The sequence below is a fragment of the Aricia agestis genome, chromosome 6 (genome assembly GCF_905147365.1).
Source record: "Aricia agestis chromosome 6, ilAriAges1.1, whole genome shotgun sequence".
In the NCBI taxonomy this organism is placed as follows: domain Eukaryota; kingdom Metazoa; phylum Arthropoda; class Insecta; order Lepidoptera; family Lycaenidae; genus Aricia; species Aricia agestis.
In genome coordinates, this window is record NC_056411.1 from 7,259,907 (window position 1) to 7,285,213 (window position 25,307).

Below are 25,307 nucleotides of genomic sequence, written 5' to 3' on the forward strand. Positions count from 1 at the left end.
TACCCAGGAGTGATGTTATAGTGCTCAAGTGTGTGCGCAGTACACAAGTACACTCTCTATTCTTTTACTCCCATAACCCAGTGGGACAGACGACCGACACGACTGGCGAGAGATAAGGCACAAGGCCGACTTTTTACATGCCCCTTTGACGCCTGCGTCAAAGGGCTGCTTGACAAGCAACATGATCCCTGGATCATGTTGCTTGTCAACCAGTCCGTTTCCACCGCGGGAATCGAACCCACGACTTCCGAGCCAAGAGTCACGCTCCAAACCACTGGAACAATAAAAAATAATAATATCATTATGCCTATTTATCAACAAATCGATAAATAGATGGCGGACCTAAAAACGTAGATACGCCAGCTGCCTATAAATTTTCTTCGATGGTACATGTTTATTTGGCTCTACAAAGTTTTGAAAGCTTTGGTTATACAAAACAAAATATTTCATGATATCAGAGTTTATACCTATAATATTAAGTATTTGTAGAAATGAAATTATATAAGTACAAAATATCATATTTTTATAATAACAGTAGCATTTTCACAACTGTTAAAATTATTATTATAATCTCTCAAATCTAAAAGTTATGCCATATTTACTTGTTTTCTCGCTTTGGTGTTCAAATTCGAGATATTTTATGATAGGTAGATAACCTAAAATTATAATAAACAAGAATTCTTTTTTTTCTGAAAGGGAGGCGGGTATTGAAGTTCGTATGAAATTTCCCGTGTGTTTAAAGTAAGAGTAAAAAAATTCAACATTTTTTGTTACAGCTCTTCAAAATCGTTTATCTGGTGTCCATTCCGATCGCATTTGGTACCGTCTTCATGGGTACTGACCTGCATCACAGAGAAGCCTCAGTCTTGGAATCCGCCGTTTTTAACGCATTGAATCAGAATTTCTTTGCGCTATGCATATGCATCTTCATCATTGGATGCTTCTATAAATGCAACAGTAAGTATTTTTTTTACATACAGTGTTTGATACATAATATTAGTATATAATAACTAAAGCAGTTAAAGGTTCTATGCTTATTAAATAAAGCTTATTTTCATACAATTCCGCAGAAACCTGGTACGCGCAGAAAACGTGCACGTCTGAATGTAAAACTAAACCCTTTAAAAGTTTTATTGAAATTATGAGGCACAGATTTTATTACTATCTGTTTAAATGGAAAACACAAAAACTACATTTTATTTAAATGTAAAGATGCGCTTACACGAGCAATAATTGCGGCAATAATTGCTCGGCGACACGAATGGACCGATCTGGAGCAATTTTTTGTGGAGCAATATGGAGCAACTTCAACAAATAATTGCGGCAATTATTTCGGCGATATATGCTTCTAGTTGCTCCAGATATTTCATATCGCTCAATGTCAGCGTTACGAATTGACGTATATCCGATGGGCTTGGAAATTCCAGGCAATTGTATTGCGCAATATTACTGCTTGTTGCCGCAAATTGCTTGATGTAGTCGTGACGTCATAGTAGATAATGGTCTGAAATTGAGCAATTTTAGTTGCCCGTATAAGCGTACCTATAGGTTCCTTCATTACTGTTAAAAAAACTGACTGTTATCCTTTTGTATTGAAAATTTAAGATAAGACATGAATCTAGAACATGATTTATTCAGGGATATACGTCGGCTCCGTGGAATGGGGTCCCCTACAGCCGCTGGGCAGGCTGTCGTACTGCGCCATGTTGCTGCACGCGACCATCCTCAGAACTTACGGCGGACAGATGAGACGTTCGTTCTATGCAACGGACTATACTGCTGTAAGTTTTTTATTTCTTTTAGGGCCTGTTCCACTAGTTCCTGATAAGTGCCGAATAGCTATGTCCACACTATACACTATGTCTTCAATTTTCGTCATCTTCTTTCATTCAACTTTCGTTTTGGCACATTCAATCATCGTCATTTTTGTTTTTTGGATACGCATGCGTCGCGGGCATGCCTCACGTTCGCTGTTGACTGCGCTATAAGTTATAACGCATGCCCTTGACGAACAGAAAAGGCACAGTGTGGACAAAGCTAATAGACTATCTACCACTTAACTTGACAGATGAAGTATGGAGAATCTGTCAAAAAAGTTGTGAAATTGTTAAATTGGCGACTTACTGTTATTAATTTTGCGTAGGAATTCACGCGTATGTTTGCCGTTGAGCTATTGTTTTCACTCCGACGACTCGAGACTGACTATTTTTTACGTTTTATAGGTTTGTTCTATGTTTGTTTGTGGTAATATAAGCACTGTATTTGTGTTTTATATGTATGAAATAATAAAGTTGCTATCAAAACATTTTACTACGTCTTGAATCTTGATGTAAACTGAATCTTAAACGCAATATAACACATCTAACCTATTAAATTCTTTATTTCGTAACTGCCTATTGAAGTCTTCATTTCGTAACAATCTTCTCACTCCATAAACGCTGATAAAATACATAAATTCCACCCAAATTCCTGTACATCCGTTGATAAAATTACTCGTGATATAACCATTACGTCCAAATCTCATGGTTATTTGAAATCGAATGTAAATCGAGTTCCTCCCGCGAGGTTGTTTTTAATCCAAGATTCGATTCCGAACTCGATTTGAGAACATTTGAATACATTCGTTTTTGTATTTCCTTTTGGATCGAGGAATTTAATGAAAAAGATTTCCGGAGGAAAAGAATAAGGCTTTTTTTCATAAATTGGAACTTGATCGGAACAGAGTGTGAAAATCCTATTTTTAGTTTTAGAAAGTTTCGGACTTTATTTTAGCGAAGACACTTTTTCATTTCAACTTCTTGTAATCAGAATTACAATATTCCAAAGAATTTATGAATACGAATAATATTGTTACTGTCGATGGAGCAGACAAGTGTTGGAGTGAAGACAACGATTAAGAAAACGTAGCGTAGGATTTGAAGAAGATGATAGGCAGCGGTTAGGTGTGGGCTGCCCTAGATCGAGATGATTGGTACTCATTGGGAGGCTTACGTTTATTAGTGGACGGGGATAGGCGGATGATGATGACTTTTACTAAGCCGTTCTCTCTTTTCAGATAATGTTGTTCGCTGGTATAGTGTGTACCACTTACTTGTGGTCACTCCCTCTCCACCTGTTCGTCGAAGCGCCAGCTTGCCAGATACAGAAGATCTTCTTCGGCGCTAAAGTCCAGAAGAGGGACAGAGAAGAGAAGAGTACGAAAGTAAAACCAGGGATCTCCAGCGTTTCAGTATCAACCGTATCTACCCATATCTAGGCTATATTGTAATCCTAAACTTGTATTATAAATATGTTATCTTAGGCTATCCACTAATTGCGTTTCATTTACCCAGTTAAAGAATTTGCTCATTTTCGTCTTCCAACAAAATATTATGAAGAAATAATATAGCAAGTTGCTTGATGTAATCTTCGCGGCGCTAGCAATATTAAATCAGGCGTTATAATCGTGATTTCTATTAGGTTAGGGTAGAACGTTTAAATATTACTAGCTATTTGACCAAGTTTAGCTCGGTATTCGATAAAACACGAATAAAATGACATTTTCTATAAATGATTCCTAGCTAGATCAATTTATCGCCCCCGAAACCCCCTATATACTAAATTTTCATGAAAATCGTTGGAGCCGATTCCGAGATTCAAATTATATATATTATACATATATACAAGAATTGCTCGTTTAAAGATATAAGATATCGCCCATGACTATTAACAATGTCGGATGTGAAAAACGACAACTTTACAGGAGAGCGATTCAAAGTCTAAAAACTTTTTACTTATTTCAAGTAGGATCATGAAAGTTCAGGGTTATACTATAAAAGTTATTTACGTTTGATATGTTATTATGAGTATCTCGTATTTTATGCCTAAATATGAGAAAAGTCACTTCTGACCTTTTTAACGGGGTACGAGTAATGCTGATTTGTCGGAAGTGCCAGAACCGACATTGTTGCTTGTAGAAAATCGATGATTGCTTGTCGGAAGTGGCATTTACGTCATTGTTAAGTAATAACTGTTAATTTAAAAATATGTCGCATGTAGAAATAACCAACAAAAACGACAACAGTTTAAAGAAAAAAAATGTTTTTATGGACTTCTGTCAAATAAAACGTAAAATCAATGTACGTATGAAAATACAAAACATTTCTTATGATTTAAATAATTCGGAAAATCAAATTTTCATCCGAAATGAAACTTACTTAAAACATTGAAATTAAAAATTATTACCAACACTATTTTGTTGACTTTTTGATAGCATAACTTAAATTAACTAAACAAAATAAAAAAAGAAAAAATATATATTAATTATAAAGAGAAAAAGTTTGTTTTATTCGTATGTTTGTTTGTATTAAATGGGCTCAATAACTACTGAACTAATTTTAAAAATTCTTTTACTTTTGGAAAGGTACATCATTTGCAAAGAACACAGGCTATGTATTATTCTGAAAAATATTAGGGATCCTACCGAAAATAGCAAAAATATAACCCAAAGTGGTAAAAAATTGCCCAAAATTTTATTTTTTCGCTTCCGCTACGAAAAATACTGATGATACATCAAAATAATGTTGTACATGTTTATAGTACTCATCATTATCTACAAAAAAGCCCAGGTCAGCTTATGTCTATCTTTTATGGTTAACGAATAATAACCATTAATTTCATTAAAAAATTTACTTCAAATCATCTCCTTCTAGCGTGACTTTTTTACATATTCGTTATTAATCCTTACCTACATAAATATCAAAATATTAATTGGAATAATGTGAAAAATAGAATTGTCCTTTAAATTATTACCATGGGCCAAATATTTTAGAAGTAAGGACAGTTTGATTAAAGCTCAAAAAAAGGCGCCCGCGCCGACGCGGCAACGGCGCGCGGCGGCGGCTACCACGAATGTATAATGGAAAATATTATATTTGCAAGTCGAACGACCGGCTATCGATCTCATCTAGATCTTCCAAATATGCTGGAGAGATGATAGTGCCTAAATGTGTGGGGAATACAGAAAGTACTTACGAAGGACTGACTGTTTTGCAGGCCCATGAAACGAAGTTCGCGGAGTCAAGTAGTTCTTAATAATTTCTACATTTTAGGACACTTACGTACCACCACAGCCTTTGTTTACATGAAAAATTTAGATTAGTATTTATAAGATTAATTATTCAAAAGCAGTCTCCTTCATCCGAGATTTTCTCTGATCCATTGTGGTATTTTAAATAGCATTTTAGATATTATTTTTGGGAATTATGTCACTTTTACATAATTTGAGTAAATCTTTATGTTTGTTGCCTACCTGCTTAATAGCAAAATGCCAAGAAAATCTGGCTTACTTAGTAGCCGCAAGGCTACTAGTCACCAAATCGCAAAACCATGAAAAATACGATTCATAAATAAAAAATTATATTAATTCATTATGTATGACATGTGCCAACAAAAACCTAATTTTCGCACAAAAATTACCCATTTTAAAGCCTTCTGAAATTTCTTAAAAGTCGGTAAGCAACGACAGATATGGTACAAACTACAAGCCCCATTTAATCAATAAGAAAAGTAAATGAAATGATTATGATTTAGTACTACCGACATTTTATCAATTTATAAATCCACATAACAATGTCGGAAGTGGCACTACCGACAATTTAACCATTTATTAAACCGATTAAAAATGTCGTATGTGGTACTACCGACATTTTACACATTGCAAAAACCGGTTAAGAACGTTGGATGTGGTACACCTTACAATTTTAAGTTACCTACGATAAATTAATGTTGATGAAGTTAAGAATTCATCTCATAAGCAAAACTAAAGCAATAAAACATAAGCTATACTGTTAAAAATATTTAAAAATATTATAAAGAATAGTAAATACCATTTTCCGCACTAGCGTTAGCTTTGGACATAATATTACCATCAGCATTTTTTGCCTTTTACTATATTTTTCTTCATTTCGTTGAGCACCAAGTTTTAATTGGCCGTGCTGATCTTTTAGACATTGAAAATGGCGTCGAAAAGTAAAAAAATATAACTACGGTAGCAAAAAAACAAGTGACAGAGCGACATCCATTCCCTCCGTTAACATAGTCGGATGTGGCACATCGTGCGCTTAACATAACGTAGGTAGTGACTATCCGACATTATTAGCGGGCTATCTTAGTAATATACGACATTTTTAATGTGGCTATTTCAGAAACTACGCATAATATAGATTTTTTCTTTTCAGCTCATGATAGCCTTGGTTATAAGGACATATTTTATGAAATAAAACGAAAATGACGATTTCGCACATCCGACATTGTTAATAGTCATGGGCGATATGTACACTACACACGTTTCGTAGTAAAATTAAATTTGTCAATATTAGGAGCCAGTACGCTTTATAGGGTCGATACATTTTACAAGTATACTCTATAACGTAAACCTAATAACACTCAATCCGGGACTAATGAAGTTATTGCTGTATCAAAGGGTTAGATTCTAAATGTGAAAAGCATTTCATTTTAGCAAATCTTTCGATAAATATTGCCCATGTATATGAGGTTTGTAAACGACGTGGAAATTGCACAGGAAATGGGTTCTGGTATCTGAGGCAAACGACAAACTCTTCCCATCCAATCACAACACTCGTTCAAGTGAAAATATCTAATTAGCGAGATCAACCGATCTAGATCTTGCTAGATAAGAGTATGTTTGAGCATGTATAAGTTTTTAGGCTGCCTCCAACATAATATTTTTTAAATATTATTGTCTAGATACACCGGTTGCTTATCTAGGGCTGCCCTACTAGACAAGTAGCGAGTGATTATCATAAACGCCAACAAAATGTATGCGATTTGACAAAAGTCATCGCTTCGCTAGCGAATATAAATGTCAAATCCCATACATTTTGTTGGTGTTTACGATAATCGCTTGCCACTTGTCTAGGCCCTAGCCGTCCGTCCGTCGCCGGTCGTCATATTAGATTTCATTTGGCAGACTTCAGCCTTCAGGACCCATTTAGGCTGGATATTATATATGGGGCTAAACCGCGCGTTCGGGCGGATGCAAATAAATCCAGTGTTACTGGCGTAAAACAGCGCTTGCTTGTTTTACGCCGGTAACACTGGATTTATTATTTTCTGTGAGAACGTGGTATTTCTCCGGTCGAGCCGGCCCATTCGTGCCGAAGCATGGCTCTCCCACGTTGTTAAAAGATGATCACCTTTTAAGTATAGCTTAAGCTAGTTGTCCCAAAAATACATCACCAAGTCTATATAGAGTAACTTCACCTATTCCCGCGAAAATAATCTTTATGTCTTTGACACTAAGTTTCCATACCCCACGCTATGGTGCATGGAGGTTATTAGGATCATGTCTAGCTAGTTTCTAGATTACTAAATAAAAATACCTTTTAAAACTTTAGCAAGAACTACTCTTTCTACGTCAGCTCATAGATGCAGATAAGATAGTCCACAATATATTCAACTTTGTATTTCTAAAACTGGAGCTCGAGCTAAAGTTTTAGAAATTCCTGGATTAGATTACTTCTTATACTTACTCTCTAAAATACGTGAAGATATGAAACGGGGAAACGTGGATATAATATATTTTTAAACTGCAAAAGCGGTTGTTATTTTCGGTTAGAGTAAGACATCGCAACGGAACTTTGTGATTAAATAAACAATAGAATAAATTTACATAAAATAATTGAACAGCGAACTAAACCCACTCGTGTATAAAACACGGTCATTTAACGCAGAGGACTTCATAAGTCCCAGTATTATACTTGGCAAAAGTATATACAATGCTTGCTGAGCTAGACTATAGTCTACGAAAACCTTAAAGATTTATTGCAAGTACTAAACGCTGTGGTAAAGTGAGCTCTGTGAGGTACGTGTTAAAGATGAAGATAGATTGGCTTAGGCCTAGAGTTTATCGATTATCGACGGTTCGATTAAGGATGTCACTTACATGGGATTTGCTTAATTCATAGTGCAAGTGTTGCGTCACTCGCACTCGGATGTGTATGGAGATTGGAGGGCGACTATGACACCGTTACAAACAAGGAAAACCTGTAGGGTATCTTAGGTATTAGGGCCGGGACACATAAACACGATACGACGTCGTGTCGTACCACGATGCGGCGTCGTTTCACGATGCGACTTCGCGTCGTGGGAATCTACGACGAGCATCGTAAAAAACTACGTCGCGACATCGTAACGGGCCACGGGCACGACGCCGTCGATACAATGCAGGGTGAATTGTCGCAGTTATTTCTTTGAATTTTGAATAACGCATCGTGAATTTCTACGACGCGACGTCGTGCCGTGTATCGTGGCACGTTACGATGTCGCAACGAAGTTATTTACAATACTCGTCGTAGATTGCCACGACACGACGTGGTAGTAAAGAATAATTGTGAATCGTAGGCGACACTAAGTTTTATTAGTAGTTTAAAGACAGAAGATCAAATTTAGTATATTAGGGGTATAGTAATAATAATAATAATAATAATAATACTCCCCACACCGGTTTCGGTGACGGTGGCCGGTTTCATTGAAACCAGACCAGGTACGCAGGAGTAATTTTATAGTGCCCAAGTGTGTGCGCAGTACACAAGAGCACTCTCTATTCCTTTACTCTCATAACCCAGTGGGACGGAAGACCGACACGACTGGCGAGAGATCAGGCGCAGGACCGACTTTTTACATGCCCATCCGACGCATGGATCATCTTACTTGTCAGACAATCAGGTGATCAGCCTGCATTGTCCTAACCAAACTTGGAAATAACATGTTTCCAACGCGGGATTCGAACCCACGACCTCCGGAGTCGAGAGCGACGCTCTAACCACTAGACCACGGAGGCCACGTTAGGGGTATAGTAGGAACTTAGTGTACTACATATTGTAAGGGATGTAAAATATAAGACAATGACAAACATTAAAAAACATTAAATCATGAAATCATCATAAAAGTCAAATCGTTCTATTAATTGCAACAATTACTTTTATTGTTTATACATAGTATATTATACGTGCTAAAAACTAAATTATATAAATAAATTTATATGAATATACATTACAAAATATTATAACTATGCAAGTAAGTTCAAAAGCTATGGCCTCCTTAGGGTCTACAATCTATATTATATCAAACCATAATAAAAACATGAATACAAAACATATAGCCAAATAAAAGTTTGAGTGAATTCACAGCTGTGTCATAGACGGAACCAAAGGCTTAATATTCTAGAGATTCGTCTCTACATTGTGCATACCAATTGTATATCATGCTACCGTTTTCATCGACATGAGAGAGATCACAACGATCTATAGCGTTACACTAAATCAAGAGTTAGACTTGGTTTCGATTCATTTTGATCTATATATAATTTTAAACAAAAACTCGATGAACTCCTCGTGACCATGATTTCTTACGTTTTCTGAATATTACGAGATAGTGACGATATATTTAAACTGATAGTATCTTAAAATAATATGTCTAATTTAAACTTTTTAAACCGGCGTAAAACAGCGCTTGCGCTGTGTTTCGCCGAGTGAGTCAGTTTACCGGAGGCCCAGTCCCCTACCCTATTCCCTTCCCTACCCTCCCCTATTCCCTTCCCTTCCCTTCCCTTCCCTTCCCTGCCCTCCCCTATTATACTATTCCCTCCTACAAGGCCGGCAACGCACCTGCAGCTCTTCTGATGCTGCGAGTGTCCATGGGCGACGGAAGTTGCTTTCCATCAGGTGACCCGTTTGCTCGTTTGCCCCCTTATTTCATAAAAAAAAAACTTTGTTTTCATTTACCTAATCTACTTTTCCTTGTTTATAAAGTGTTATAATATATTTCTGATCCTAGTATATGCTGTCATAGATTCAATCGCTTTTAACAAAATGATTCAAAAATAAATCCAACCTATTTACAAACGCACTTCATTTTATGAAGCGCTATTCAGAATAAAAGTTATTGAAAATTATTTCGCCAACATTTTGTGTAAGTCTTTTACTGATTGGGCTCTATAACTGATTTAATGATGCTGATATTACCGTTCAAAAATGTAAACATCATTTCATTATAAATTTTATTTATATTTTTTTCACCAATCATTTCTATAATGGATGACGTGTAATAAGTATACCAATTAGTATATTTTATTAAATCGCTCTCATACTAGTCACTACTCAAAACCAATCTTAGGTTAACCCTCACTGTCTTTAAATTATAGATTGATACTAGATTGATATAAAAAACGTGAAGCACTTAAGTCAAGGTCACACTCAAGAAACAGCCTCTCAAGTCTCAAGTTGGCGTTTGATAGCAGAGTTGAGTGACGAGTTTTTAATGTTCGCAATCGGTTGATACGCTTCACAGTACGATACAGTTCAACCTGATGATAACTTACCAAGAATAATCTGAAGCACAATCTTCTAAGATCTTCTCACCTCTAGGTGAGAGCGTATTATACTACGAGCCCGCATATTATCCAAAATTCACCATCGTTTCACGCGAAAAACATACCTTGCTCTGACATTGATAAAACTTAAATCTCTGGAACGAACTGTTGCCAGCAGTATTTTTTGACCAATACGACCTGCAAACCTTCAGGAACAGAGCGTAATAACTCGTAAAAGGCTGGCAACACACCTGAAACTCGTCTGATGTTGAGAATGTTTATACGACGGTAGTTGCATTTAATGGGTAATTGTTGTATGGCATTGGCAGTTTCTATCAATCTTGCTCTAAAACATTATAAAATAATTAGCAACAGCACCAGCAAGAACTGACTAGGCTCCAACACAAATCATTATACAAATCACGATAAATTATACTTATTTTTTAAATCTTCCTCGGTACGGATAAATTGCGTACTTGGTCTTGACAGAAGAGTCATTACGGGGGAGTTTTATGTCCCCCACTTTATCAATGGGACGGTGCTAGTGCTGTGTTTAATTTAAACTCATTTCCATGGTACATTTTATATACTTTATTCAAATTATGAATCTCAAGAAACTGGTTAAAAAATGGAAGAACCATACGTCATGTGGCAATATATTTCTTGAGATAATAATGCTGTTACTGCACCTCCGTGGTCTACTCTTAGTGGTTGCGAACTAATTGATTCGGAAAACATGGGCTTGTTAACTGAGCAAGACAATACAGGCTGACCTAATTGTGTCACATCTATAAGTCATTTATATATTTATACCTTGCACCTGATATCTGGCAGGGTTGAATAATAATTAATTATCATCCTCTAAAATAATATAAGAGTACAGGAACAAATAATGTGAACTTGGTGTATTGCGAACACACTTGGGCACTGTAAGTGACTTTTGCGTTGTGGATAACAATGAAACAAGTTACCCACACCGAAATTTGTCTATATTGTTGTTAGCACAGTTCATAGCCAAGTCATGATACAGATTTTATAAAATAACTAGCTGTTGCCCGCAACTTCGTCCGCGTTAGCATTTAGTTTAGGTTAGAATATCAACACTAACGACACGACACTATTTTGTTTAGCAACATTTCCAGGAGGGTTTATTTTAAAATCTCTTCTATCATTTTATAGCAATTTGAAATATTATCTCTATGTACATTATTATAACTAGCTATTTGACCGAGCTTTGCTCGGTAAAAACACGAATAAAATGACATTTTCTAAAAATGATTCCTAGCTAGATCGATTTATCGCCCCCGAAACCCCCTATATACTAAATTTCATGAAAATCGTTGGAGCCGATTCCGAGATTCCAATTATATATATTTATACAAGAATTGCTCGTTATAAGATTATATTGCTAGCCGTTGTATCTTGGTCGTAATCCAGGAATATGAAACCAAGTTTGGACGGCAGTGTCTTGTTTCTAAATCTCACAAGTTCTGTGGAAGTTTAGAACTCAAATGCGGGACGAAGCATGAATTGAATCAACACAAGTTTCTGCGAGCTATTCCCACGTTGGACATATTGTTTGTGGGTATCGCTTATAATATACCTCCCATTGATATACGAGTATTTAAACAAAACATAAGCTATAGTATTATATTACGTGACAGCGGCGTCAAAGGCTTAGCTGAGCTAAATAATTTTTATAGCTGTTCTTGTTCGGAACCCACAAATTAAATTAATTTAATTAGTCTTGAAACTTTTTTTGACACGTATTATGATTTATTGTGTCATAGTATCAGTATCACAACTCTCCGTAGCCCGTGGTCCAATGGTTAAGAGCGTGGCTCTTGACTCGGAGCTCGTGGGTTCGATTCCCGCGTTATTTCCAAAACATGTTATTTCCAAGTTTGGTTAGGACAATGCAGGCTGATCACCTGATTGTCTGACAAGTAAGATGATCCATGCGTCGGATGGGCATGTAAAAAGTCGGTCCTGCGCTTGATCTCTCGCCAGTCGTGTCGGTCTTCCGTTCCACTGGATTATGAGAGTAAAGGAATAGAGAGTGCTCTTGTGTACTGCGTATATACTTGGGCACTATAAAATTACTCCTGCGTATCTGGCCTGGTTTCAGTGAAACCGACCACCGTCACCGAAACTGGTGTGAGAGCTATTATTATTAACTGGCTATTGCTGCGGCCCAAATTGCTTCGATTGATAAGCTAGTATAGTCTCGCAGAAAACCGAGACCGAAACCGGTAAAGGGAGGGGGGGGGGTATCACAACTCTGAAACGCGACTCGTTTCAGTCTGGTTTTTATTACTCTTCTAAAAATCTGACTAAACAATTTTCTCCAACGTGAATAAAACAAAGCTGAAACAGAACAAAATAGTGCGATTCTTATCACAATCTTATGGTGCGAGGGGAACAAAGTATATGGAACAGTTGACGGGGCGCAAACGTTTTATCGGAGCTGTTATGAGGATGATATATAGCTGGCAGGCAAGGGCCTGACGTAGAAAAATTTTGGAGACTGGTACTCAGTCAACATTTATGAGATTAACGTTATTGAAATAGCTGAGGGTGGATAGTGTTTGTTTAGTTCTATTTGGAAATCTTCGTAGAAATATCTTCTCATGGTTCTATAGTAAAAATCTACGTAACAATATCTATGGACGCTTCACACAATTGGCCCCGTGCTAAGTACTTAAAGGACTTGTGTTACAGGTACCAGACAACGGAAATATATTTAATACTTATATATTATACATATATTTAAGATTTTTATTATATCATACACGTATTTTATACACATCCAGACCCGGGAACATTGAAAACTTTTTGTTCCGTCGGCGGGATTCGAACCCAATAACAATATCGGAAGGGTTCCTTTAATTTCGTAAGATTCATTTTGATAATTTTGTTATGTCCATACTTTACTATAAATGCGAAAGTGTGTCTGTCTGTTTGTCTAGTGTCTATATAATATGTAAATTTGGTGTGTAGATATAATATCAAGTTCGGGGAAAGGGGATAAAATATTTTTTATCCCGGAAAAGTATGCGGTTCAAACGCGATACACGAATTTTGGCGCAACGGAGTTGCAGGCTTCATCTAGTAATTGATAATTTTGGTAAATCCATACTTTAGAGGAGAGTAACCAAATATGGAATACCATTTTGTTTTTGTGTTATAAAAAAAAAAGATATTATAAATTAAAAACTTTTATTCTTATTTATTATCAGTCATACAGTTGCGCTTAACTTATTGACAGTTTTGTTTTACATATATTAATTTAAAATATAAAATTTTCTCAAAAACAAAATCAACATAAAGGCACCTAATTATGGAATAGGTACCCAAATATGGACTACTATAAAACTATGAATAATAAACCTTTATTTTTATGAGATCTACAAGAACTTTGGTCAATTTTAAGAAGATACTTATTAAGTTACTTGCAGAAATCACATATCCATGTATCGAACTTTGCACCTGCGCAATCACCATGTGCCCAGAGCCTGCACATGAGGCATTTGATCCATGTCTCTCCTTGAGTATCTTGAGAAAACAGGCTGTTACAGAACATACACTCTGCATCTTCTGAGTCAGGAACTTCCAGTCCTATAACGGCATCAGGCCGAGTCCATAGTCCATATTTAGATCCCACGGACTGTCCATATTCGGAAATTTCAAACTAATCAAAACATATATCAGATTGTTTACTAAACACAATCAGACAAGAAAAAACCTCTAAAACAATCAAATAAACATGTAATCAATGCATAGTCATAATAAACAATATTATTTTCAATCACGTTTTGAAAGAAATACTTAGTTTTTACGTACCTTAAAAACTTTTCTCATAGCACCAAAACAAAACACTCTCACCGCAGCCACAACGTTCGCCCGACTGACAAGTCAAAACCTGTACGCGAGTATAATGATGGAAAGAGACAGAAGATCACTGTCTTTTGCAACTAGGAGTATTCGTTTCCGAGAGATGGCGGTATTCCATTTTAGGGATACTATTCCATATTTGGTTACTCTCCTCTACTAATATTACAAATGCGATAGTGTATCTATATGTATGTCTGTCTGTCTAAGTATTTAAATTTGGCATGAAGATAATTTGAGTTCCGGGAAAGGGGACAGGATATTTTTTTATCCCGGAAAAATATTATGCATTTCCCGCGTGATAAACCAATTTTGGCGCAACGGAGTTGCGGGCGTCATCTAGTTGACTATAAGAAGAGTTGTAGTTACATACTTCTAAGAGGTCACCTTGCTCCTGTTGGCAAATCAATGAAAACCGGTAAGCGAAATTAAATTGAAAACTAGTTCTTTATAAGCAACTTGATAAAATTAAAATAAATCTAAGAAATCTAAAAGTATAAAATATACGAGAATACCAGTCATGCATATATCTTGCACTTGATTGAACAAAGGAGACAAAAAATAAAGACAAGCGCGATATCTCAGTATTTGACCTCAGCATGACGTATTCGTAAACACTTCGATTTGATCTGAGTGAAGTTGAGCACGGTATTGATTATATTTTTTATGTAAAAAATACTCGTACTTAAGATGTGTTCAAAAATTGTGGTGTTCTTTATATTTTTTAATGTTTTGAGCGTATTTGGAGCAAATCGTAAGCAAGTGTCATGGGGAGTTGTTGGTAATCCACTACTTAACGCTCATCCTTGTAATGGTTCTGATGAAATTACACTGTCATTTGAACCCAATCTACCGCCTGAAGAGGAAAATCAATACAGTCTGGGTATAAACATAGATTTTCCAGTGTCTACCAAAATAGAGATTCAGTTTGATGCAGAAGCTACAGTTACACTAGTAAGTAAAATAGAAGATGGTATAACTTAAGATGATGTTGATGATATTAACCTTAATTTATTTTAAGATAATATTATTCTTTTCAATCACTTAGGTTGATAATGATACTGAGGTATTGTAAGCTTCTGATTCAATATAACAGGTGTTAGCTTTTTTAATTTGCTTTGACCGAAACCTATATTTTATAAATTTGTAAACCCCATAATTAATCTTTTTGGGTGGTAATACAAATAATTAGTTTTGGGGTAGAGAAACAGTACAGAAATAAAGTAGGACATAACAGATATATAATTTTATTGTGATTAAGTAAGATAAATTGAAATTTTCATGAATAGTTCTCTACTTACAGACTACTTTACTAACAATATTCGGATTATGCTTGAGAAAACTAAATTTTTGGACTCTTTTTAGCTACCATAATAATATTATACATTTTAACATAATATTTTATATATTTTTAGTTCGACAAAACGTATGCAAGAATCAGGTCTAATGGCGATGACAACCAATTCCTAATTCATTTTTATAAGCCCCACCAAGGAGTATCCTTTAAAGTTCAAGGTGTTTCACAAGGCGTAATACCGTACATTAAAAGTTTAATTATAAATAAATATGAATATTGCGACCATCCACTTATTGTAAGTATCATACGATTTGAGGTTGACTTAATCAAGATTAATAAGATAAAAATATATATTACATATATACAAAAAAAAAAAAAAACAATATTGAGTATTTTTGTAATACATAAAATCAGTGGTAACGTCAATGTTTATAGGGTTTCCTTGATAGTCAAATACAAGGGTATGAAGACCAAGCCGTGAGCCATAAAAGCAAAATAGATTCCTCTTGTGGAAGACGCAAGGTAACTCATACAGAATTGATAGTTAATGGTGAATCAACGAAACCGGGAGACTGGCCGTGGCACGTTGCACTATATAAATTAAACCGGGACACTCTTAGATACATTTGTGGTGGAACCTTGCTGTCCAAAAGCTTTGTATTAACCGGTAGGTATATATTTTGTCTTATAATAATAAATACAAAGAAGCTAATTTATAACGAAGTTCCTTATCGCGCGTTGCGAATGGGAGCTAGACAGAAAAAGTTGTAAAAAAATTTACCGACACTTTTTATAAGTACCGGCATAGTAGGTCAGAGGGCGTTGATAGTATTCTTGGACGTCAACTAGATGGCGTTTTTTTATGTAACTTCATTCCATCCGGGTGTCCCTTGATACCTCTCAAGTTTTTTCCATTAATTAATATTTCATTGTAGCCGCTCATTGCACCACCGTACGTGGAGTCCCGATATTACCAGAAGTTCTAAACGTGGTTCTAGGCAAACACAACCTAATAGGAGGTGATGTGGCTGCTCAGGAAAGGAGTGTAAGTCTGTATTTTGCTCAGCATAAATTAAATATGAAAGATACATTTTTGCCTAAAATAATAAATTACAATACAAAATTTTATTTTCAGGTACACGAAATTATAGTACATGAAGAATTTGATGTTAAAAACTTAGAGCACGATATATCATTATTAAAACTGAGCACTATCGCTGTGTTTGATGACTATATACAACCAGCCTGCTTATGGGAAAGCAGCGTTGTAGAAAGACTTCCAACTGGTAAAATTCTTGGAACGGTAAGTCAGGAGTCACATTATATTATTATGATCTTAAGTAATTATTATTTCATATTAAGTAATAAGACTAAAAAGATTATAGAGATGATTGAATATTCATCAAATGTTGTTTGCTTGTTTGCTATAGGTCGTCGGGTGGGGTTTTGACCAAACGGACTCACTTGCATCTCAACTTCAACAAGCGATATTGCCAATTTTACCAGACGCTACGTGCATTCGAAAAAATCCATTGTTTTATGGAAAAATTTTAACGGAGACAAAATTTTGCGCTGGCGTATCCAACGGTTGGTAAAAAATATCAAACTGTATTCACATCCACCGCAATGTTTGCTTCGTTCAGAATAAAATGTAAAACACGAAAGAAACAATTTTTGAAATATTCGATACTAATAATAAGCATACAATATGATAGTATATTATGTTTGTCTGATTGTCGTAACTTCTTGAAGCTTAAACCACTGAACTAAACTAAATTTTATTTTAATAGAGATATTTTGAGTCTCGAGAAAATACATCTTATCTAAGGATAATTTTAACAAGAAAAATTTACAGCTAATAAATAAAAATAACTGCAGTTTTCCGTTATTTTAAGGCACATCACCTTGCAATGGTGACAGCGGCGGGGGTTTCGTAGTTTTCGTACCAGACACCCCAAGGGACGAGTCGCAGAGTGCAGGAGCGTGGTACGTGCGAGGAATAGTCTCAACGACAGTTGCAAGAACTGACGCGCCCATATGTGATCCTACCCAAAATGTGGTATTCACTGATATTGCGAAACATAAATCATGGATCAAGAATTATATCAAGAATGATCTTAAAAGTGATTAAAATATAGAAAGTTGATAAAAAGTTTTTAATTATATACTTAGTTAAGAATTTTAACAATGTAAAGAGCTTAGACAGGATGCAACTGACAAAGACAAAGTTAAGGAACATTATATTTAAATAACTATAATATAATTATAATATATTCAATAAATAATAATTAAAGACGTAAGTGGATGAAGTGACGCTAACATTTTATTACATTAAGGACTATTACTCATTTCTTCCCTTATAATTTGAACGAATCTTTTAACCAACTCTATCATCTGGCCAACTTTGCAAGTGTACATAAAATCCATTTTTTTATTGAAAACCATTAAAAAAATGAACCGTTTCAAAAATGTTAATAAGCCACTTCATCCAACTTCATTATGCTGCTATAGTAACAAAGCACGCGACACTTCAATAAAAGCTGATTCGGATGCAATTAAGTCTATCACCGTCACTAAAATCGGGATAATGCTTAAGTAATTTATCTCAATAAAAATATTATATTTAAAAGTTACTTAGATTTTAGATAAGGTGCAATTTAAAAGTGAGTTAAATTACAATTGAGTATTAATTCTATCTTCTATCAATTTTGCGTTTTGCTGACGACGTTGTCCTGTTCGCTTCTATAGCATCCGAGTTACAAACAATGCTCCAAGACCTCAGCACTGCAAGCCTCAAGGTGTCAAGGTGGGACTGACAATGAATAGGTAAACTAAAATAATGACCAATAGCACGAAACGTAGCGTCGAGGTAGACGAGCAAGAAATGCAATTTCAATATATTATGTCGACGAGTACATATACTTGGGCCAGTTAGTTTCTTTTAAAAATAGACAAGGGAAGAAACTCAATAGCTGAATCAAAAACGCCTGGAAGAGCTACGGGTCCATGAAGACGCTGATGTAGTGAAATTTACCGATCTCCCTGAAACGCAGACTCGTCGACATGTGCATTCTGCCTGTCCTAACCTACGGTGCACAAACTTGGTCATTGACCGATTCACAAAAGACGCAACTTGCGGTTTACCAAAGAGCAATGGAGCGCAGTATGTTAGGAGTAAAATTTCTGGACAAAATTAGGAACTCCATACTGCGCTAGGCTGTAAAACAGGTATCAAGGATGTAGGTGTCAAGGCTGCCAAGCTAAAGTTGGCGCCGTCCCCAACACCAATAACCTAAAACAAAAGCATAATGAAAAATTACAAAAATACATTCCCCTCGCAGATGAGATTAAGCAAATGTGGCGTCAGAATACTGTTAAAATAGTACCTGCTTTAAAACTCTACATTCTGCCTTGAAAACAATAAATCTACATAAAAATACATACATACAAATGCAAAAATCAATCGTCATTGACACCTGTTCTATAGTCCGTCGTTTCCTTAACCCATCCTCATCTTTCACCACACATCAATCATAATTCTTAACGTGAATCAGATTACTTGGCATTAGCCCGTACCTGGATCATTTATCCGGCAAACAGCCGAGCCTCAAATTCGTTTTAACATAATAATAATAATAATAAAGAGTATTAATTCAAAATTAGGTTTGTTTTATTAAGTTTGGTTAGAGCCAACCAGTTGAAAAAAGATATAAGCTGATTTTTTAGTTTATTGAGCAGACTATGAATCTTATTTATCCTTTACTCCCATCCTCAAAACCAGTTATTATTGTATTTATCGTATCCAAAGACGTTATTCGCGTTTTCCTTATTCAGTGTGTTTGTTATTAGATGTTTAATTTTACATCTTCAATATATCCTTGGTGTATATTGGAAAAACGGTTAAATGGGAGCTGTGAAGAAAAATATGTTGTTATTTTTAAAAATTACGTTATTGATGGTTCCTGTGTGTATCTCGGAAAACAAAGGCACGGGGTCGCTCGTCAGACGGAGCCCCTGCGAGACAGGAAATGAGGAAATAACAGAAGCGTTTGAAGAAAAAGACTTCCACTGGTACACGTTCACTCAACAATTTACAGCTCTGTCGAAACTGTAATTGGAGTTCAATTCTGATGCTAATGTCACTTTAGTATGTTAACAAAATATTATTAAAATTGACGGTGGTGTCTTGCCATCAAATGACTTATTTTGTGTCGAATGGCTAGTTTTATTCTTCACTATTTTTTTATTCAATCACGACAAAATGATAATTATATTTAAAATAACAGCTCCTCATTTTTTGAATTTATTATTATTTTTTGCAAAATTTACAGTTTGATAAACGCACTGCAACTATTTCAGTATCAAGAGATAACGTTTTTAGTGTTTTGTTTTTGAAACCAACAAATGAAATCATCGTCTTGGCAAAATCATTGAATCCCAATGAAGAGCCAACAGTGAAAAGTATAAAAATTGACGGATTGGAAGTCTGCAAAAATCTAACTGACGTAAGTGCCTACTTTAAAAAATATTAATGAAGATAGTTAAAATTGTAAGTAGTCATCACTTAATATTTAAAAATGGTAGCAATTTATATTTTTATCATTGTTCATCAATCAACACTAGGTTAATGAACTCTTCTTTGTATCACATCTGAGATCTCTGTATGTCTTTGCAGGCAGATTTCCAATATACGGCTATAAGCTGCAGAACAAGGAAAGGTTGCGGCAAACGTCAAATATTTTACACCGAACTGATAAACAATGGGGTGTCCACAAAACCCGGGGACTGGCCTTGGCATGTCGCTTTATATAGACAGGACTCTGCAATCATAAAATATATTTGCGGGGGCACACTGGTGTCCAAATATTTTATGTTAACAGGTGAATAAAGCAATTATTTGACCATCAACACGCTTAAACAGAGTAAAATTAAATTCAAGTAGGTAATAAAAATAAAATAAAATTCGTCGTCGAAAACCTTAGATTTAAATAGAGTAAAAAATATTATTAAAGTGTAAAACTAAAAATTACTCATATAAATGTACTTTCCCGATCTCCTTATAGTAATTACTTCTTGAAGTAGTTTTGAAACAATAACAAATATTATATTATATTCATTCAGTCATCGTCGCAAATTTTCAAATAACAGTAGTAGCAAATTCTAAAGAACCTAATATAACAGTCACAATTTTTAATGCCATAATTTTTTTCAATATTTCAGCCGCGCATTGTGTCACATTCAAAGGCAAGGTCATTGTTCCCGAAATACTAAGTGTGGTATTGGGTAAATACAACTTAAAAGGAGGTGACTTCTCATCTGAGGAGAGAGAGGTATTTCCCAAATACAGATTCAAAGTTAAACTCACTTAAACATTCAGATAATATCAAATGGTGACTTTAGTCCAGGTTGCCTAGAACATTTTTTTCATTTGATTACTATAAAGCTAATTTTTTGTGAGTAGCTTTATCTTTATTCTCTAGCTTGATAGTAATCAAATGAAAAAAAAATATTCTAAGGAACCTTGACTACTTTTTACCTTATTCTCTTAAATTATTTATAGGTTCACAATATAACGGTGCATAAAGAATTTCAACAGAAATATCTGGAAAATGACATAGCAATGATAAAACTAAGAACAGAAGTAATATTTAATGATTACATTCAGCCAGCGTGCTTGTGGCAAAAGCAAGTAGTTGACAAATTGCCTTCAGAAATGTATGGAACGGTAAGTAATGGAAACAATTATAAAGAAAAGAAAGCATAGTTTTTTTTTAACAATAAGAGAAGTTGATAAAATGAGAAGCTCATAATAATTATAAAAGCAAACAATATGTAAAAAAAAGGAGACAACAAAAGATGTTGGAAAAAAACTTTTGGAAGTTCGCACAGTGAAACTAAAAGAAACTTGTCATTTTTATTGATGTTTTGACTAATAATCATTATTAATTTATCTAACAGGTAGTTGGACGGGGATTCGACCATACAAATAACCTTTCAGCTCAACTACAAAAGCAGTTTTACCCATCTTGGCTGACCATCAGTGTTTTAAAAGCAACTGGCTCCATTACTCAATGATTTTAAATGGTAAAAAATTTTGCGCCGGCCTAAATAATGGTATACTGCAATCAGCAGTCTTACATCACCACTTTTAATATTAATAAGTAAAAATGTATCACAAAAAATATACATAGAATTATGATTTTCCTTAGGTTAGAAAATACAAATTGTAGTAATTAGCCTAGGTACAAAATGATTTTTTTTTATGAAATAAGGGAGCAAATGGGCAAACGGGTCACCTGATGGAAAGCAACTTCCGTCACCCATGGACACTCGCAGCATCAGAAGAGCTGCAGGTGCGTTGCCGGCCTTTTAAGAGGGAATAGGGTCATAGCCAATAGGGGAGGGTAGGGAAGGGAATAGGGGAGAGTAGGAAAGGGAATAGGGTAGGGGATTGGGCCTCCGGTAAACTCACTTACTCGGCGAAACACAGCGCAAGCGCTGTTTCACGCCGGTTTTCTGTGAGAACGTGGTATTTCTCCGGTCGAGCCGGCCCATTCATGCCGAAGCATGGCTCTACCACGTTATTTGCCTAATATTGTATTAGTTGAAGTTTTACTAGATCTTTTTATTTTAAAATAACACATACTGATATTGATGAAAAATAATAGGGTCCCGTTTTTACCCTTTGGGTACGGAACCCTAAAAACACGGAACAAAGTAACTTAAGTGAGTACAAATTTGATTTAATTTTCAGGCACATCACCTTGCAATGGAGACAGTGGGGGTGCTCTGACGGTGTTTGTTCCAGATAAAGTTGGCAATGAAGCAATAAATGCCCCTGGATCCTGGTACATTCGGGGCATAATATCCACCACTGTGTCTAAACCGAACACAGCACTATGTGATCCTAATCAGAACACAGTGGTCACAGCGGGGCTAAAATGTTCACTTTGAAGAATCATGAGATGAATCATAATATGATTCATTTTTCTAAAATCGCAAAATACAACTCTGCTTGCAATTCATTTCTGTATTTTTGTACTGATTTGACATTTATCAGTTTGACAGTTTTGACAATTCATTTGCTGAATTGATTGAGAGGAATTGCTATATGTGACCATTTTAGCCCCGCTGATGTCGCTAAGAACCAAGACGAAACTTGTGCACACGCTCATATTCTCCATCTTTCTTTATGGATCTGAGACATGGACTCTGAAGTCTGCAGACCGCAGACGTATCGACGCCTTCGAGATGTGGTGCTGGAGAAAAATGCTCCGAATTCCATGGACTGCATTCAGAACCAACGCATCCATTCTGGCTCAACTAAATATAAAAACAAGGCTCTCTACCATCTGCCTCAAACGCATTTTAGAATATTTCGGACACATAGCCAGAAAAAAAGGAGACAATCTTGAAAAACTGATGGTAACTGGCAAGATTGAGGGAAAAAGACCACGAGGTCGCAGTCCCATGCGTTGGTCCGATCAAATCCGCACCACACTTGAGTCCACCGTCTACGACGCTCTTCGAGTGGCCGAGGATAGGAACAGCTGGCGTAAGACCATTAGAAGGAAGGTCATGGAAGGGGGAGGTCACGACCCTCAGACATGAGGAACACGACTGGAGGAGGATGTCGCTAAGTATGTTGATTGGATAGAAGAAATCATTGAAAACAGTTAAGCTGGAAATGTGAGAAATAAATAAAAAAAGATGATGTTGATAATAATTTTTTTTTTATTACAATAATCAGGGCCAGTCGCCCATATCCTTTGTTTGTCTCATTTATATAATTTTGTCGCATACCAAGATTACATTTTCTCTTAATCTACTGTAAGTCCATCACGCCTTGGACTTTTTAAATTATATATTATTATACTATTACTATTATTGTATAATACTATTATTATACATGTATAATATAATAACTATCTAACTTAATAAAAATAATATATTTATCACTATTTTATAATGTTTGATGCCCTGAATGGAGCGTGTTTGGTCCCAGTATAGCCAGCAGATCCGACATTTTCGGATTTCTTTACATATGATGCTGCACCCTTTGCCTTTAGATGTTGTGGCATTGGCTTGGTGGAGAACGGTCACTCAAGCTGGGTGGTGGGAAAATACGAGTAAAGGTTAAATCAACTAAAATAATGAGTAGGTTATTACAATATCAAATCCCCTCCCCGCAGAAGCTCTTGCGACTCCACTCTGAAGTCTAAAGCAAGGCAAAGGTACGTTTGCCTACATCAGTGCTGAGGTGAAGTAAGCTGGAGATGCAGGGCTTTCCTAAGTACCAGATTCTTAGTGACGCTACTTCCCAATAGCTTTTCACAAGTTGCCTATGATCAATAAATATAAATCCACCTCTGGGTTTTATTTCCATTATTTTTGTTCTCTCCTAATATCTAACACGTCACAGTGCTCCCAAACTGATAATGCGCATAGAAATTTTCGTAATTTTTCGGCAATTATCGTATTTCCCGAGCGTCGGAAGACAGCGCTTTGCAGCGACGTAGAGGCGCCTGACGTTGCTTGGACGTTATCATGGTAACGCCGCGATGGCTTCCCGGTGAGTTAGCGACAGCGGACAACTACCATATGATATTTACTTCTATTTCCTTTGAACAAGGTGCAAAATGTAAGTTTCATAGATTCGGGTGTTTTCGTGATTACAACAATTAGCGAAGATTTCCATGCGCATTATTAATTTGGAAGTACTGTACACGATTTAATCACAAAGAACTAGCCAGTTATAGCCATCATTAATTTCCAATGCTGAAATTAATTGGCATGTAGTTAATTACACTGGATCTCTGCATATTTTTACTCATATTTACTATGGTACCAATTAAGGAAAAATAATAATATTTTGCTCCTAAATTCACGGAAAATGACCAAATATTATTTGTTTTCATTAAAATATTTTATCGTTTCACCTGTTTCGAATTTTGTTTGTAAATGAAACTGGCAAGTGAAATTTGAACCAGTTTGTAGTGTCTATAGAGCTAGAATAAAACGAATGAGAAATAAAACAATGGATGTGTTATGAAGTGAAATGAGTGCAGAGTGAATGAAGTGGGTAACTCATTTTTCCCTTATAATATTTGAACAAACCCTATAACTTATCTACTTCATTAATGAGCTAATATATCTAGCTATACAAGAAATATACTTTTTTATTTCAAATCATTTTCCCAGTCCTAGCATCCTGCATCCTAGCATTAAGTCCTGCAGAAATGAAGCCTCAAATTGTTAGTTACCCAATTCATCCACTCATGCCTTAAAATCCAATAAAATAATACAGGAGGTGATTTGTTTATGCCAAGGACATCATTTTTTTCTGATCAACACGAATATTTTCAATTTTACTACTGTTTTCAGACTTCACGTTATTGGTTAAGGGGGCGACTAACCCTAAAGTGTCGATTTTATAATTCATAATTATACTTGAAAATAAGCCCCGAATTATTTCATTTTCTAAAATTAGATACTACATTATATTTCCGAGAATTCGATCTGAGCAAAAACACGATATCTTAAAATTTTCTCGATAGAAAAAAATCACAAAGATGCATCTAATTTTCACGAATTTTTCATTTATTGCCATAACCGTGCATTGAACTAAGTTAATATTTTAACACATTGTATAAAATTCTATCATTGAGAGATCGACCTAGCGGATTTTTAAAATGTTGGATGTTTATCGAGTTATTGAGAAAAAACCAATTTGGCGATGAATCCGCG

The 25,307-nt window shown here is 35.5% G+C and overlaps 2 protein-coding genes and 1 pseudogene across 2 annotated transcripts in view; all 3 read left to right on the top strand.

Moving 5' to 3' along the window:
- Positions 1–3,298, top strand: part of LOC121728168 (O-acyltransferase like protein-like) — a 45,265-nt gene extending 41,967 nt beyond the window's left edge. The window contains exons 11-13 of the mRNA XM_042116291.1: positions 777–957; positions 1,639–1,781; positions 3,056–3,298. Of these exons, the coding sequence (XP_041972225.1) occupies positions 777–957; positions 1,639–1,781; positions 3,056–3,256 (525 nt within the window). The 3' untranslated portion in view covers positions 3,257–3,298. The remainder of the gene's footprint in view (positions 1–776; positions 958–1,638; positions 1,782–3,055) is intronic.
- An 11,543-nt stretch (positions 3,299–14,841) lies between these two features.
- Positions 14,842–17,692, top strand: LOC121727731 (chymotrypsin-C-like). The gene is made up of 7 exons (XM_042115711.1): positions 14,842–15,217; positions 15,679–15,855; positions 15,996–16,227; positions 16,496–16,605; positions 16,696–16,863; positions 16,991–17,147; positions 17,456–17,692. The coding sequence occupies exons 1-7, from the start codon at positions 14,954–14,956 to the stop codon at positions 17,689–17,691; spliced, it is 1,344 nt and encodes a 447-aa protein (XP_041971645.1). The 5' UTR covers positions 14,842–14,953; the 3' UTR covers position 17,692.
- A 1,823-nt stretch (positions 17,693–19,515) lies between these two features.
- On the top strand, positions 19,516–23,171 carry LOC121728122 (annotated as a pseudogene).
- The last annotated feature ends 2,136 nt before the right edge of the window (positions 23,172–25,307 follow it).